A 15,466-nucleotide genomic window follows, 5' to 3' on the forward strand; every position below is an offset into this window, starting at 1 on the left:
TAAAAAAAGTCTGAATATGAGCGATAAGATAGCATATAAAAAGTTATGTGGTCCTCTAAACGCCAGCAATCAAAGGAAATCGGGAAAATTCCTACTCAGAATCAAAATATGGTGGGAACAGACGATAGTAGATATGAATGACATGTGTTTAGATTGAATCCTTTGGAACAGCAGTCAGCCTTGGTAGCATAGTTGATATATAGCGCTGGCCTTCTATGCTCGAGGTTGCAGGTTCGATCCTGGCCAGGTCGATGGCATTTAAGTGTGTTTAAATGCGACAGGCTCATATCAGTAGATTTACTGGCATGTAAAAGAACTTCTGTGGGACAAAATTCCGGCACACCTGCAATACTGATATAACCTCTGCAGTTGCAAGAGTCGTTAAATAAACCATAATTTAAATTTTAAATTTTGGAATAACATAAAAGTACTTGCATACAAAGACTGTGCAAATTAAAAAAAATTGAAACACATGGTTTTTTATTGATGGCACAAAGGTAGATAAATAAAAGAAGATATGTCCCTGGACCAAAAGTAAATAATTCAATAAAGCTATAACGACATACTGTATGTATTTACACGGTATTCTGAAGTCGTTCTGAATCCTTCATTCTGTATAAAGCTGTTTCAGAGTACATCATAAGTAGAATAGATGCCAGCTTGACTAGCAAAATCGTTTAATATGATTACGAAAGCAGTGAATATTTCAATAATCATATTAGTGTGAATTATAAAGTAGAGAGAGAATTTAATTTTATAAAAAATAGTTTCATGAAAGATAGCAGTGGAGATGAATTTATTACTGTAATGTAATTTTTGATGTCATAATGTTTTCGAATAACGGATGTGTTTATCATATTATTTTGTAAATTTGCTTCTATTTGTATTTATTTGAGATGGCAGATTGAGAATTGGATTGTACTAGGTGACCATTTTGTATGTGGAACGTAAACAGTGGTGCTGCGATCTTACGTCATTACTCTGTGTGAGAGAGAGAAAGACACAGTCTATGACTAGAATATACTGCACAGATGACGTAATAGCAGCATGGTCTATGACTAGAATATACTGCACAGATGACGTAATAGCAGCATGGTCTATGACTAGAATATACTGCACAGATGACGTAATAGCAGCATGGTCTATGACTAGAATATACTGCACAGATGACATAATAGCAGCATGGTCTATGACTAGAATATACTGCACAGATGACGTAATAGCAGCATGGTCTATGACTAGAATATACTGCACAGATGACGTAATAGCAGCATGGTCTATGACTAGAATATACTGCACAGATGACGTAATAGCAGCATGGTCTATGACTAGAATATACTGCACAGATGACGTAATAGCAGCATGGTCTATGACTAGAATATACTGCACAGATGACGTAATAGCAGCATGGTCTATGACTAGAATATACTGCACAGATGACGTAATAGCAGCATGGTCTATGACTAGAATATACTGCACAGATGACGTAATAGCAGCATGGTCTATGACTAGAATATACTGCACAGATGACGTAATAGCAGCATGGTCTATGACTAGAATATACTGCACAGATGACGTAATAGCAGCATGGTCTATGACTAGAATATACTGCACAGATGACATAATAGCAGCATGGTCTATGACTAGAATATACTGCACAGATGACGTAATAGCAGCATGGTCTATGACTAGAATATACTGCACAGATGACGTAATAGCAGCATGGTCTATGACTAGAATATACTGCACAGATGACGTAATAGCAGCATGGTCTATGACTAGAATATACTGCACAGATGACGTAATAGCAGCATGCTGTACAGTACAAACCACTGCTGCTACACAAACAGAATAGTCGGGTAATATCTAATCCACCGTGACCTGTTTATGAATGATGGATGATGAACTAAGTAAATAATCCATAGGCTATCTACATTTAAATAGAAGTTATTTACACAAACTTAAGTTGGCATAGATGTTGAACAACATTAAACTTTTTGTCTTACATTAATGTCTTATTCTGTTTATTGTTAAAAGGGAAGAATTAAAATAAGGTTAAGATGGCACAGATATTGATTAACAATAACCTTTTTGTCATTGATAAACGTCTTCTTCTTCTTATATAAGTGGAGACATTTACACAAATTCAAGTTGGCATTAGTTTCTCTTACATACAGGCACACGTATCTTCTTCTTCTTCTTCTTCTTATTATTATTATTATTATTATTATTATTATTATTATTATTATTATTATTCATAGTGTTCTGTCCATGGGCAGGTCTTTCACTGCAAACCCAGAATTCTCCAATCTTTCCTTTTTTCTGCCTTCCTCTTAGTCTCTGCGTATGATTCATATATCTTAATGTCGTCTATCATCTGATATCTTCTTCTGCATCGAACTCTTCTCCCGTTTACCATTCCTTCCAGTGCATCCTTCAGTACGCAGTTTCTTCTCAGCCAGTAATTTCAGAATCAGTCTTTATTCACCCACTCTTTCCACACAGCTTCATTTCTTATTCTGTCTGTCCACTTCACACATCCCATTCTTCTCCATATCCACATTTCAAATGCTTCTATTCGCTTCGTCATAATGTCATGTTTCTGCTCCATACAATGTCACACTCGTCCACACCTGTGGAGTAACGTTACCACATCTAGCCGCGAAACCAGGTGGCCCGGGTTCGATTCCCAGTCGGGGCAAGTTACTTGGTTGAGGTTTTTTCCGGGTTTTTTCCTCAAGCCAATGTAAGCAAATGCTGGGTAACTTTCGGTGCTGTACCCCAGATTCATTCCACCAGCATTATCACCTTCATCTCATTCAGACGCTAAATAACCTGAGATGTTGATAAAGCATCATAAAATAACCTAAAACTAACAATGTCACACTCCACACAAAGCATTTCACTAGTCTCTTCCTTAGTTCTTTTTCCAGAGGTCTGCAGAAGAAGATGATGATTATTAGTATTATTATTTTCACCGTTGTGGATTATTATTATTATTATTATTATTATTATTATTATTATTATTTTCATCGTTTTGGAGTAGCGATCAGCATGTCTATTGGACCAATGGTCGAAACCTGATTGGGACAAGTTGTGTGGTTAAGGTTTTTTCTGGAGTTCTTCTTCAACCCATTAAGAGAAAATGGTGGGTAGCTTTCGACGCCGGAATCTGAGTTCATTTCGCCGTCATTATCATCACCATCCATCCTGCTTACTTCCATACTCATGTCACAGGAAGTAAAAGAATACGACCTAGTGGGTGTATAACCTCAGAACAGGATTCTTCATCATGTCCTCCAAAAAGTAGGCAGAGGTACAAATTACAAATAACTACACTTCAATATGCGCAGTGATAACAAAAAACAATATCGTCTTCTTCTTCTTCCTATCACATATTAAGCCCGGTGGCCTGTTACGGTCTAACTTCATCGTTTCAGCGGACGGTCCAAAGATCTTGTTCCTAAAGGGCGGTAATTTAGTGCTTGGCGTGGTATCCTTGTTCTAGGCATCCTGAGTATATGAGATTTCCATTCCTGTCTATAATTGTGAATTTTCTCTAACATTGGGTCAATATTGCATTCTTTCAAAATATCCAAATTTTTCTTCTTGTCTAATCTAGTATAGCCAGCAGTTCTTCTTAAAAAATTAATTTTATTATTATTATAAAATAGTACGGATATTACCTTCTTATTTTTATCTTTCACAATTTTTCTGTACACAACAATCTCTTGTGATTTTATTCATGTTACATAAATGTACTGTAATACATTAATTTATAAACTTAAGTTTTGTGCATATTTAAATTATATTTATTTCAGCTTAAATTATTGTTTACTGATGAGTGTAATTCACCAGATGGGTTAATTAAAATGTATTCTTTGTTTTTGCAGAAAAAGATTGTTATTGGCACTCTGCCCATGCCCCTTGTTGTTGGTAGCGTAATAGAAGTGAATGGTGAGGTCTTGGTACAGACCATAAGGTGTGAAAACATTAACTGTCCTAGAATAATAGTTGTTTTAAGAAAGTAATTATACATCTTGATTACACAACTTTTAACACTATATCACTTCGGAATATGTATTAGATGTCTTTCTTGTGTTAAATTCTATCGTACCTGGTTAACAGACCGAAACATGTTAAGTAATTATGAGCAAGTTTTCTTCTTCTTCTTCTTCTTCGGCACTACGGCCCTTGTAGCCTAGCCTTGGCCTCCCTTAGGATCTTGGTCCATTCCTGTCCAACCAGAGCCTTCTGCCTCAATCTTCTCACCCCTACAGTCCTTAAATCGTCCTTCACTCCATCCAACCATCTTAGTTTCTGTCTGCCAATATTGCGCCTGCCTTCTGGTTTTGTGTTTAGAATCTTTTTTGGTATTCTCTGATCATTCATCCTGATTACATGTCCTAACCATTCCAACCTACGGGCTTTGATTTCAGCAACAATATCTGGAGATTTATATTGAGTTTTCAGTTCTGTATTATATCTAATTCTCCAGTGCCCATTCTCATATTTAGGACCATAGATTTTCCTTAGAATTTTTCTTTCCCATGTCATCAGTTGTTGTTCCATTTTCTTCGACAGAGTCCAAGTTTCACTGCCATAAAGCACAATTGGTCTTACGACTGTTTTATATAATGTAAGTTTTGCTTTTTTACTTATGCATCTTGCTCTCAAAGTTTTGTTAAGGGCTCTCAGGCATCTATTTCCCCCAGCAATTTTTTGCCTCATATCCGCATCTGCAGTGTTTTCTTGGGTAATTAGAACTCCTAAATATTTAAAAGAATCTACTTCCTCATATTTCTGTCCATTTATTATAATATCTTTACTACAAACGCCACTTGGTCTTATGTTTCTCATATATATAGTTTTCTCTTTATTAATTTTTAACCCCATGTGCTCTGCTTCTATTGAATTTGGTTTACTATTTCATTTAGCACTCCAAGAGATCTACTCATGACCACAATATCATCCGCATAGGCCATGCACTGTCTAGTCCTATTGAATATGGTACCATTAAAATTTATATCAATGTTCCTAATGACTTTTTCAAGGCCGATGTTGTAGAAAGGAGTCTCCTTGCCTCACCCCATTTACTGTTAAGAATTTATCAGATAGTTTTGTTTGTATCTTTACCTTATTTTATGTTTTGGAGAGGGTTATTTTTGTTAAATTTACCAGTTTGGTAGGGATACCAAATTCTCTCATGGCCTCCAGAATTTTAAATCGATTCAAGTTGTCAAATGCCTGCTTAAAGTCTATAAAAAATGAGCAAGTTTTACCAAATACGAATAATGACTTTGTTTTGAGAGACTGAGATCCTCTTGTGAGCCCTATTGTGGATCAAAAACAGCAGTAATATACTTAGCATCAGTGCTTTTTTTCTGGTGCATTCCAGCACCTTTTTATTGTATTTTTCATCACGGAACCGAGAAATGTGTTAATTATTATGTTTTTAACATAATTTTTCTTTTAATTCCGCTTAGACCTTGAAAGTTTAAAGTTCGACTAAAAGGATGTTAAAAACGACAAAATTCCCTTGCACTGGACAGTAATCATCTCTCCGTCCTCTATAATGTATTCTACAAGAGTTCCACCACTTTTCTTTCTAGAAGAAAAGCACAGCTTAGCATGCTTCTAAACATAAAATTATTTATATATTATTTTAATGTACCGAAGTACATATCATATTTCCATGCAGATATTCTGTGTCATCATACGATGAAAGAGTAATGGAACGGAGAAAAATTCTCTCCAGCGCCGGGATTTGAACCCAGGTTTTCAGCTCTACGTGCTGATGCTTTATCCACTCAGCCACACCGTTCCATTACTTTTTCATCGTATGATGACGCAGAATATCTGCATGGAAATATCATATGTACTTCGGTACATTAAAATAATATATATGACATGCGTAAATCACTTCGTGATTTAAGACGGCGCTTATCCCGTCAGATCCCGGCCAACTAGTCACTCATAACGAGTGCACCTCAGTACATGTGTGGACTTCAGTCCTACGTTTATAGACATCTATGACGTAGTGCAGAGGGCGGCCACTAGAGGGAACCCAAGAGTTGGAACTTAAACTGAGACGATTCTGTCCGGCAATGGGGTGGGTATCAGGTGTGGCTTAGTGGATAAAGCATCAGCACGTAGAGCTGAAAACCTGGGTTCAAATCCCGGCACAGGAGAGAATTTTTCTCCGTTCCATTACTCTTTCATCGTATAAAATTATTTATTTTGACAGCATTTGGGCACATTTCACATTTATCGTGACAGCGAAAATCTACCATCTCTAATTATAAAATTATAATTTAATTAATTGTTCACCCCCATACAATAATTCCATATATCATTACATTTTGTACAATCATTAGTTACTAGACTGATAATAGCTATTTTGCCACAGGTTTTCTTTGACACTGACTTGTGGACCTGGACTATTAGATGACTTGGCATTGTACTTCAGTCCTAGATTTGATCAAAATATTGTGATCCGTAACAGCCGATTAAGAGGTCATTGGGGTGAGGAAGAATGTACGGCTCCTGTGAGAAATCCTTTCCGTAATGGAGCGAAGTTTCAAGTGATGATTCTCTCCACTGCAACAGAATTCATGGTGAGAGATTTATTATTAAGATTATGGAAATCTTTACATAGAAAGAACAGCAAAAAATAGAATAGGGGAAGTGCAAGAAAGAAAACTGTCAATGTACCTAGCTAAAAGCTAAAACACTGTTCTAGTCCAAGTGAAATTGAAGGGTTCGAAACCATAGTGGGCCAAGCACCATTACTAAAACCGTAGAAAACAAGCATTAAAATGAAGTTATTACCATAATTCAATGGAAATATATAGCAAGTAACATAAAGTATACACATTCAAACTAAATGATATGTCAATCTTCATTAAACTATGGTATTCACTTAACTTTAACCCTTGCTTTCTCCGTTTTTAATAAATGGCACTTGGCCCACTATGGCTCTCAAACCTTCAATTTATGATGGTAATGAGGAAGGATTTTCACAAAAAATCACAGAAGTCAGTTGACAACTTTGAAAGAAAGGTGTTAAGGAGGATATTTGGACCAATGGTAAGGGAAGGAAAATGGAGAATTCTATATAATCATGAATTACACACCTTATACAATGATATAGCTTTGTCGACTTTCACACGGATCAGGAGACTGCAATGGGCAGGACATATAGTTAGGATGGAAAAGGGAAGGATACTAAGGAGAACTTTAGAGGGGCAGTATGGAGGAAAAAGACCTGTTGGATCACGGAATAGTTGGGAGGATATGGTTCAAGAACATACTACCAGTTTGCTGCGAATTCGGAACTGGAAGGTGGCAGCAAGGGATAGAGAAGAATGGAGAGGAAGAATTGGGGAGGCCATGGCCCGAAAACGGGCCGAAGAGCCATAGATAGATTGAGGAAGGATTTTCGCATACTCGTATTTTTATTTACCACAGTTCCACCTAATCTTAGTATCATTAAACATAGATACTGCAATGGACATAAATTTGGTTTTTAGTTGTTTCCAGTCTAACCTTAGTTTCAGTCAAGTGAAAATTGTATCTTGTATTGTAATTATGATGATCAGATTTTTCTTTACCTTCAGCAAAGTTATGAAGATGTAAAGATTAATAACAGTCAGAATAGCCTCCTTTATGAATAATGGCTTACAGTGGGCATCATAAGCAGAACCAGTTAAAATACATAAGGCTTTTTTTTTTGTAACAGGAGAACATTAGATACCATAAAGTGGGGTGACTTTGAACAGTAATTTAGCGCCTTTCTAAATTAAATGCTGTACCCTATTGCGAAAAAACTGAACTAGTTTATTGACAACTTAAACAGTTTTATCGCAATTGGGTACAGCATTTAATTTAGAAAGGCGCTAAATTACTGTTCAAAGTCTCCCTGCTTTACGGTACACTAGAACTATTTCCACATACAGAAATACCATAGGTTATTATACTATTGAAGAAGGCAAAATACGCACTTCTTAATATTGTGATTTTTATTAGTAACAACAATGTAATTTATTCCTCACAACAATAATTCCTTTCTACAATTCGCCTTAAACGCTCTCGGCAACAATTGGATCTTCACTCAACACAGTATTCGTTATAGCACTCCACCGACGACAATGACAGTTTACTTGGATTATTACGCACAACAATGAACTGTTAATCTTAACTAATATTTACAAAGCACTATTTACAAATCAGAACTACCAGTTCTCAGTTCACAGTTCTTCTATCTCAGTCACTCGAGTTCACAGTATCTCGAACCACAGACCTTCAGAGACAGTTCACTGTACTCGAACTCGGGTCCCTCCTCATGCGGTCCACTGCACTCGAACTCAGGTCCCTCCAACTGCGGTCCACTGCACTCGAACTCAGGCCTTCGGATGCTGACGCAGATGCGGACGCACACTCGAGTCGAACTCTGGCTTGCTTGCTCTGGCTTACTCACTGACGGAATAACTGAAAACTCTGCCTAGTTCGCTGGCGCCTGCTCTTTTATAGCAAAATCATAGTTGCGAGAACCTTCTACAGGTGTGTAGAGAATTATCTCAATATCTCTACATCGACAGACGTCTGGAATAGTCGAGAAGGTCGTTCCATATTCACTGCGTCAAGTAGCAGCTGCGCGCGCAGACTCGTCGCGTGACGTAATACACCCTCTCTCTTCTCTCCACCGCGCGACGTCACTCAATGTTCCGTGGAGCCTGTGCGATCTGCTTTCTTGCGGGACGCTGGTCGTGAGTTCGATTCTCACGTCGCTGTCACAATATGTTTTAGGCACCAGTGATTTCAATTTGCTTAATAAATAAATAACCCTTGAGAGTTTAGTACAAACATAATAAATATGTGGAGCCGAAGATAGTTTGGGGTCCAGTACAATTCCTAAAAGTTTAGCAGATGGCTGAGAGTTGTAAATTGTGGAATCACTTAATGTAAACAACACATGTTGTGTCTTAGTCTTAGTCTGACAATGAAACAATATTAACTGACAGAAGATGTAATATTTTGTCAGAAAATGTAAAAAAAGTAACGTACATCTATTGTATTGTAACCAGTAATTTTTTTGTTCTCTTCAGTGCCAAAAATTGAGTTACCTGGTTCTTACATTTATGATTGCCCAGACATGTTCAAACATTTTTAACAAGAGCTGGAACAGGTCACATTGTCACTCAATTGTACCTACACCGATTTCACATTTCTGATAATCCTACTTGTCTGTGGTTTAATAATCATGATGAAGATCTGGAACACATTCTTCTATACTGTCCATCCATAAACCACAAAAGAAGTAAATTAAAATCATCAGTACCAGTTGCAGAAGACACAGCCCTGCAGTATATATTGACTACACCCCAACTCTGGCTACTAGCAACAGGCATCTATAATGAACACCGATCAAAATACCCCTCATTTCTCGTGAAAAACAACAACTGAATAGACTACAGAGGACTATAGTGGATTTATGTTGTCAGCAAACAGCTGGATACATTAAGAAGATTGATTGATTACATTTATAATGCTGAAAAACTGTTCAGTTATGTAGATTCATTTGGTAGCATATTAAATATAGACAAAACCATCGTCTCTAAAGGCTTATTTTGTAAATAATCATGTAAACCTGCTCCAATGGTTTAGGAACGAAGATATTTTAGTATTGAAATATTTATTTCATATTTTGGCTAAATTTTCTTCATCTTGTGCTGATCTCTATCCATGATTTTTAGCATAATTTTTTTCTTGTACAGACATTGCTTTTCAGGTAGCTGTAAACGGGATTCACTTCTGTGCATATAGATTTCGCACCCTGCCTGGCAAAGTTGAGACTATTCAAGTCCATGGGAATGTGCTGACCGAAGCCATTGCATATGGTATGGTTGGATACTATCCTGTTTTACGAGAGGGTCTTGCAGATCCTGTAATAACCCTAAGTCCACTGAGGCCACTTTCTGAAATTTTCTCGGATGTTGTGGTAAGAATTCCCAATTTTATTTTTAAATCAATGTACAGTACTTTAAGAATGTACGGTATTTACTGACGTATAAGATACATTTTTTCCTTTGGTAATGGGGCTGAAAAAGAGTAAGTATGTCGATACTGAATTTGTAAATGGGTCAAAGCTTCATGGAATGCTGTGAAAACTGAGACCGTGGTTAAATCATTTAAGAAGTGTGTCATTAGCAGGGGCGATTTCTCAGGGCATGCTATGCTTGCTGCGCAAGCCCAATATTTTCGTAGAATGTGTATTTCTCAAAATGGGATTACGTACATTAAAATTTATTTTGATTTTTGGAATATTGTATAGGCGTAATACCATCCACAGGTTGCACACCGCAAGGTATCGCAACGCTTGCTCGTTTCTCGGAGCTACAGGAAAGACGAAGAAATAGCGCGCAAGTGCCTTCCTCCTTGGTCCGTCCTAGGTGCACATGCTTCTGTTATGTGTTGTTTGAAGCTCTGGTCCGAGAGCTACACCAACGACTATTTAACGTTACACAGAGAAATATTGACAGCTGGAATGTGCTGTGATTCGCGAGTGCAATGTAATTGTATGAGCGGAATGCATATGTTAGCTGCTGCATGTATTATTAATTCTTAAACATTAATTTGAAGTATTACAATGAGTTCGGAATTGTGTGTTATTGAAACCTTATTATTCCCGAAGGACTATTCAAGAGAAGACAGATGTAGAGAATATGTGCACTCGTTCAATGTAGCTCAATACAACAATATGCATTGGTTGGCAGGGTCGAAAAAATTAAATAAACTGTTTTGTTGGCCATGTTTGTTATATTATATCGAACTTCTACATCTGATAAGCGAATATGATCCATGACTCATAATGATTTCACAATTATAAAATAAATTATTTATGTGGGTCTGATTATTTTTATTAATTATGAATTATTATATCCTTCCATCTTCCCTATGAATAAAAGAGCAAGCCTAACTTTCGTGACTAGAATTCGCCCATGGTCATTAGTAATGCACTGGATGGTATAGAGGACGATTTGTTGTATGAGGACTCATATTCTGATTTAGAAAAGGCTTCAAGTGACTCTTCATTTAGCTCTGGAGATGAATTTCTGGGTTTTGACGAACAAAATTAAAAAACGTATTCTTTCTTAGTTAGATATTTGATGGAAGAAGTGTCAAGTGATTTCATTTACCTCTGTAGATGAATTTCTGAGCTTTGACGAAGAAAATTAAAAGGTATTCTTTCCTACTTAGATGAGCTATTTTTATTTGAAATACTGTAAATTAATTATAAAATTTAGTGATGTTTTTTCCTTAAAAATGTGTACAAACAAAAAAGGGGTGCGTCTTATATGTTGGTAAATACAGTAGTAATAATTGAAAGAATTTGGAATCATACTCCTCTCGAAATCTTTCCTGTTACACTACAAATATAAAGAATATGTAAATGAACATTTTGTATATTGTGGGGGATATCAGGGCTCGAAATTGACGTTTTCACAAACTGGAACGCTCTGTTATTTTCGTGGAAATAGTGGTATTGACGAATAATATTATTAATAAAATGAAAAATATAAAGCTATAACAATAAAAAAAATTAGAGGGCTGCAATGCATTTGGCATTGGATAACAGACGGGCTATCCAAGTAATGATGATGGTGATGATAACATAACAATGGGAATCTTTTAATTCTGACACCAACACGTGAAATAGTGTGAGATTCACTTCTTTTCTAGAAAGAGTAAATTTATCCTTCCAAAACCTAGTTAAGTTGTAATAAAATGTCAAGGAACAATAACCATATTACCTAAAAATAATTACCAAAACTGATTGACATTTTCAAGTCAAGAATATCGACAAATAATTTTTATATGTGTATGTGTCTAATCAATTTTATATATACACAATATCTTCGTTAAGGTTAATGGTGAGACAAGACCAATTACGATATGTCGAAAATAAAATGTTATATAACCTATAGTTAATTTCTATCTAATAATAACAAGGTTTGTCCTCTCACAAACAGACGAAACTTATTGGTAGTATTAAAAAACGTAAACTTGTCTTTTGTCATTCTAATAGCTTCTTGTGCACTAACTTCTTATGGCAAAACCGTGTGTATATACCTAATTATTTTATAAACAAGAATTCAATGTAACCTACTGACTCTCAAATCTTTCTTTTATTTCATATCGATAGTCCACACCTATTACGGCTATTCTTTCATCTGGATTCGTACCTGAAAATGAACTGGAAATAGTGGGGCGAGTGAAAATATTACCAATTTCGTAAGTATTGAATAGCAAATATACAATATTTGAAATTCTCATTGAAAACGCATGTTATTTTTACTTTCTCATTATATGAAATACAAGGGAGAGGTGTTATAATGTAGGAAAATTTAGATTAAAAATTTTCTGAAAATCTATGTTTTCAGCATAACTAATAATGAAAAAGTCATTTTTGGCAGGCTGCTTGTCTGTCTATCTGTGCACAGTGATTTCGTTTAAACTACTGGACAATTTTGTCCACATTCAGAACGTGTCTATGATTCAGTTCATTATGTACATGAAATATAATCGGTTTTACTAAAATATCAGCGGATCCTTATTTAAAAACACAAAATGGCTATTTACTCAAAATTAGCTTGAACGATTTTTAAAATAACGTTGTTTTTTATATGACTGTGTGATAAATTAAATGCTGTAGATGATATGTCTTCTAAAATGTTTTTGTCAAAGAAACCAATTATTGTTTATTGTACACAATATCTGAATACTGGAGAGATTTATATCCATGACAATGTTTGTTTAGATACGGTATTCTGCTATTCGCTGATGACCAAGTGATTATAGCTATAACCGAGGTTGATATGCAAAAAGCAGTCTAAAACTTATAGAATATAAATTCACAATGTGACGTGCAACTATCTTCTATGAAAACCAGAAACGTGACATTTAAAGAAAAAAAATAGAAGTAAAATGTACATTCAATTTACTATGTAACGACTATGAAAATGTCAAAATTTGTTACAGCTACAGGTGCAATTAAACAAATTTTTACTAATATGTGATAAGTATTGATAATTTTTCAAGTCCAAATCTCGAAAGTGTTCCACACCTTCTCAGACTGATGCCATTAGTATGCCAGTTACAATACTATAGTACATCACAACATACTATATGATGATGATGATGATGATGATAAAATAGTGGTGGTGGTGACGATGACAATGATAAAATATGTACAATATTCTCCATAAAACTTGTTTTGCAGTTTCAGTATAAAGCTGCAAACTTCAGTGAATACCTGGCCCTCCCCAGATATTCTTCTCGACATCAGCCCAATCTTCAGGAATGGATCAGGATATACAATAATGAATTCATTCAGCCGCGGAAAGTGGCGCCGTGGCAGTAAGAAGCCGCTTTACTTTATGCCTGGACGACCATTTAGCATTAAAATTGCAGCTCAACAAGATGAATACATTGTGAAGGTTGATGGTGTTAATCTTGCATCTTACAAATACATGCATAACCCAAGGAAAGTCAAATGTTTAAAAATTGAGGGTGATGTGAAAATAAAGGAGATTAATATCACTTAACTGACAGTTTTCTTTGCATTAAAATTCGACATCTGAGAATGGAAATACAATGGAATCCATTGTATATGCAGCAACTATGGGACAAAGTCAATGCTACATAGCCAATCTTGCCAGTTAATTGGAAAATACTTTCATAAGTTATTTAAAGACATATTAGTATACTCATGTACAGGTGCCACCATTTTGAAGTTGCTGCTTCTTGGTTTTGCTTATGTGAACACCAATATTCTATCTAGCAGTGATAGCTTCAGATGCCTCATTAAAAAAAATGTAGGTCGCTAGTCCAATTTGTAATTTACTTGCTGACTTCCCCCCGCATTTTCATTTTTCTTTTACTTATTCAAAAGTGGCATTGTTTTGGAATTGCCAAGTTATTTGGGTGCCAGAGACAAGGGACTGTAGGCCACTATATATCTTTTTATCATACAAACATACAAAATAATTATACCGTATATAGTTAGTTACATTTGCACATTACATTTCGATTAGAAAATTCTCCTTAAAATCTTTTAGATATATTTTTCAACACACAGGAATTTTTTACAATTTGGTTCAGAAAGCAACAATACAATTGAAGCGTCGGCTGGAACAATGTTGTAAGTTACAAAATTTTCATTTGGCGTGTCCGTGTAATAATGTTGTATGTCATGTTACTTTGCTATACTCCTTGGCTTGTAACTGTCCATCAATGCAGTACGTGAAATTTGTCCACTCAAAAGTTTGCTACTCTCATAAGAACAACGTTGTACACGTACACGTTTTTGCAGCTCCTGTAAATTTTACCAAATGTAACTTACAATGTTATTCCAGCCGACGCTTCAATTCCTTAAAGTTACAGTGATGTATGAATTAAGGCCACGTGATCCGGTTTCTAGGCGCAGATTTTCTGAGTGGATTTTGACCTGTGTTCATGACAGACTCTCATGCCTTATTTTCTTTTCAGATGAGGTTTGGTTCCACGTGCGTGAATATGTAAATTCTTGGAACAACCGATATTGGACTAGATATTCTAAAACCAGATCTTCCTGATAAAATGTCCTTTCACAGCCAGAAAATCAGATTTGTTGGTTACACCAGCGAATAGGGATTATAAAGAATGGACACTGAGCGAATTTTCCTGTGTTTTGTTTCTCTGTGCGCCAGTGTTTAGTTCCACATTCAAGCGCTAGAGGTTAGTGTAATCGAGCACACGCTAAGATAATAATTGAGTACAGAGTTGAGACTTGGTTGAGACACAGGATCCAAACATCGCCTACCTTATTGCATAATCCAGTAACGCTTTGCTTCAAATAAATTCAAGTTAACAGCTTTTCCCTATTTCTCAATGACAGACTAGTAGTAATAATAATTTTTTATATTTCAGATATAATAAATTATATTATAAAATTATGTATCAAATTCGTTTAATATTTGTATATATATATACATAAGAGTTTTGTTTTTCATTTTCACTGCTATCAAATAATTACATATTTTAATTGTTGTTGGGGTAAACATCTCAACTCTCATTATAAGGGAACTCTACTGGGTGTTCATTTCAAAGTGTGTCATGACATCACTGTTGTTGAGTCACCGATTTGAAGCAAGTTTCAGCTTATATGTCAGAGAAGTTGCCTATTATTCAAGGCGTTCTTCAATCTGAACTTGAGAACGTGTACGGTATAACTTGAACGTCGTAGCAACAGATGGCGGTCTGTACGGTCTGTGTGCTACCATAACCTCTTTCGAACTGTGTTTTGCGCCGGCAAGTCGTACGCAGGGTATTTGTTATCATCGGTTGCGTACGGTAACATTCCACTACACAAATCAAATACTCCGTGTCCATGTTGACCGTCGAAGTTAATGTCAACAGATACGTA

At 35.8% G+C, this 15,466-nt stretch overlaps 1 protein-coding gene across 1 annotated transcript; it reads left to right on the top strand.

The window, feature by feature from the left end:
* The first annotated feature begins 3,228 nt into the window (after positions 1–3,228).
* On the top strand, positions 3,229–13,739 carry LOC138702658 (galectin-8-like). The gene is made up of 6 exons (XM_069829985.1): positions 3,229–3,258; positions 3,894–3,982; positions 6,410–6,617; positions 9,791–10,000; positions 12,206–12,294; positions 13,283–13,739. Exons 1-6 carry the CDS (start codon positions 3,229–3,231, stop codon positions 13,605–13,607), a joined length of 951 nt encoding a protein of 316 aa, XP_069686086.1. The 3' UTR covers positions 13,608–13,739.
* The last annotated feature ends 1,727 nt before the right edge of the window (positions 13,740–15,466 follow it).

This window comes from Periplaneta americana, chromosome 7, assembly GCF_040183065.1.
Source record: "Periplaneta americana isolate PAMFEO1 chromosome 7, P.americana_PAMFEO1_priV1, whole genome shotgun sequence".
Lineage (NCBI taxonomy): Eukaryota > Metazoa > Arthropoda > Insecta > Blattodea > Blattidae > Periplaneta > Periplaneta americana.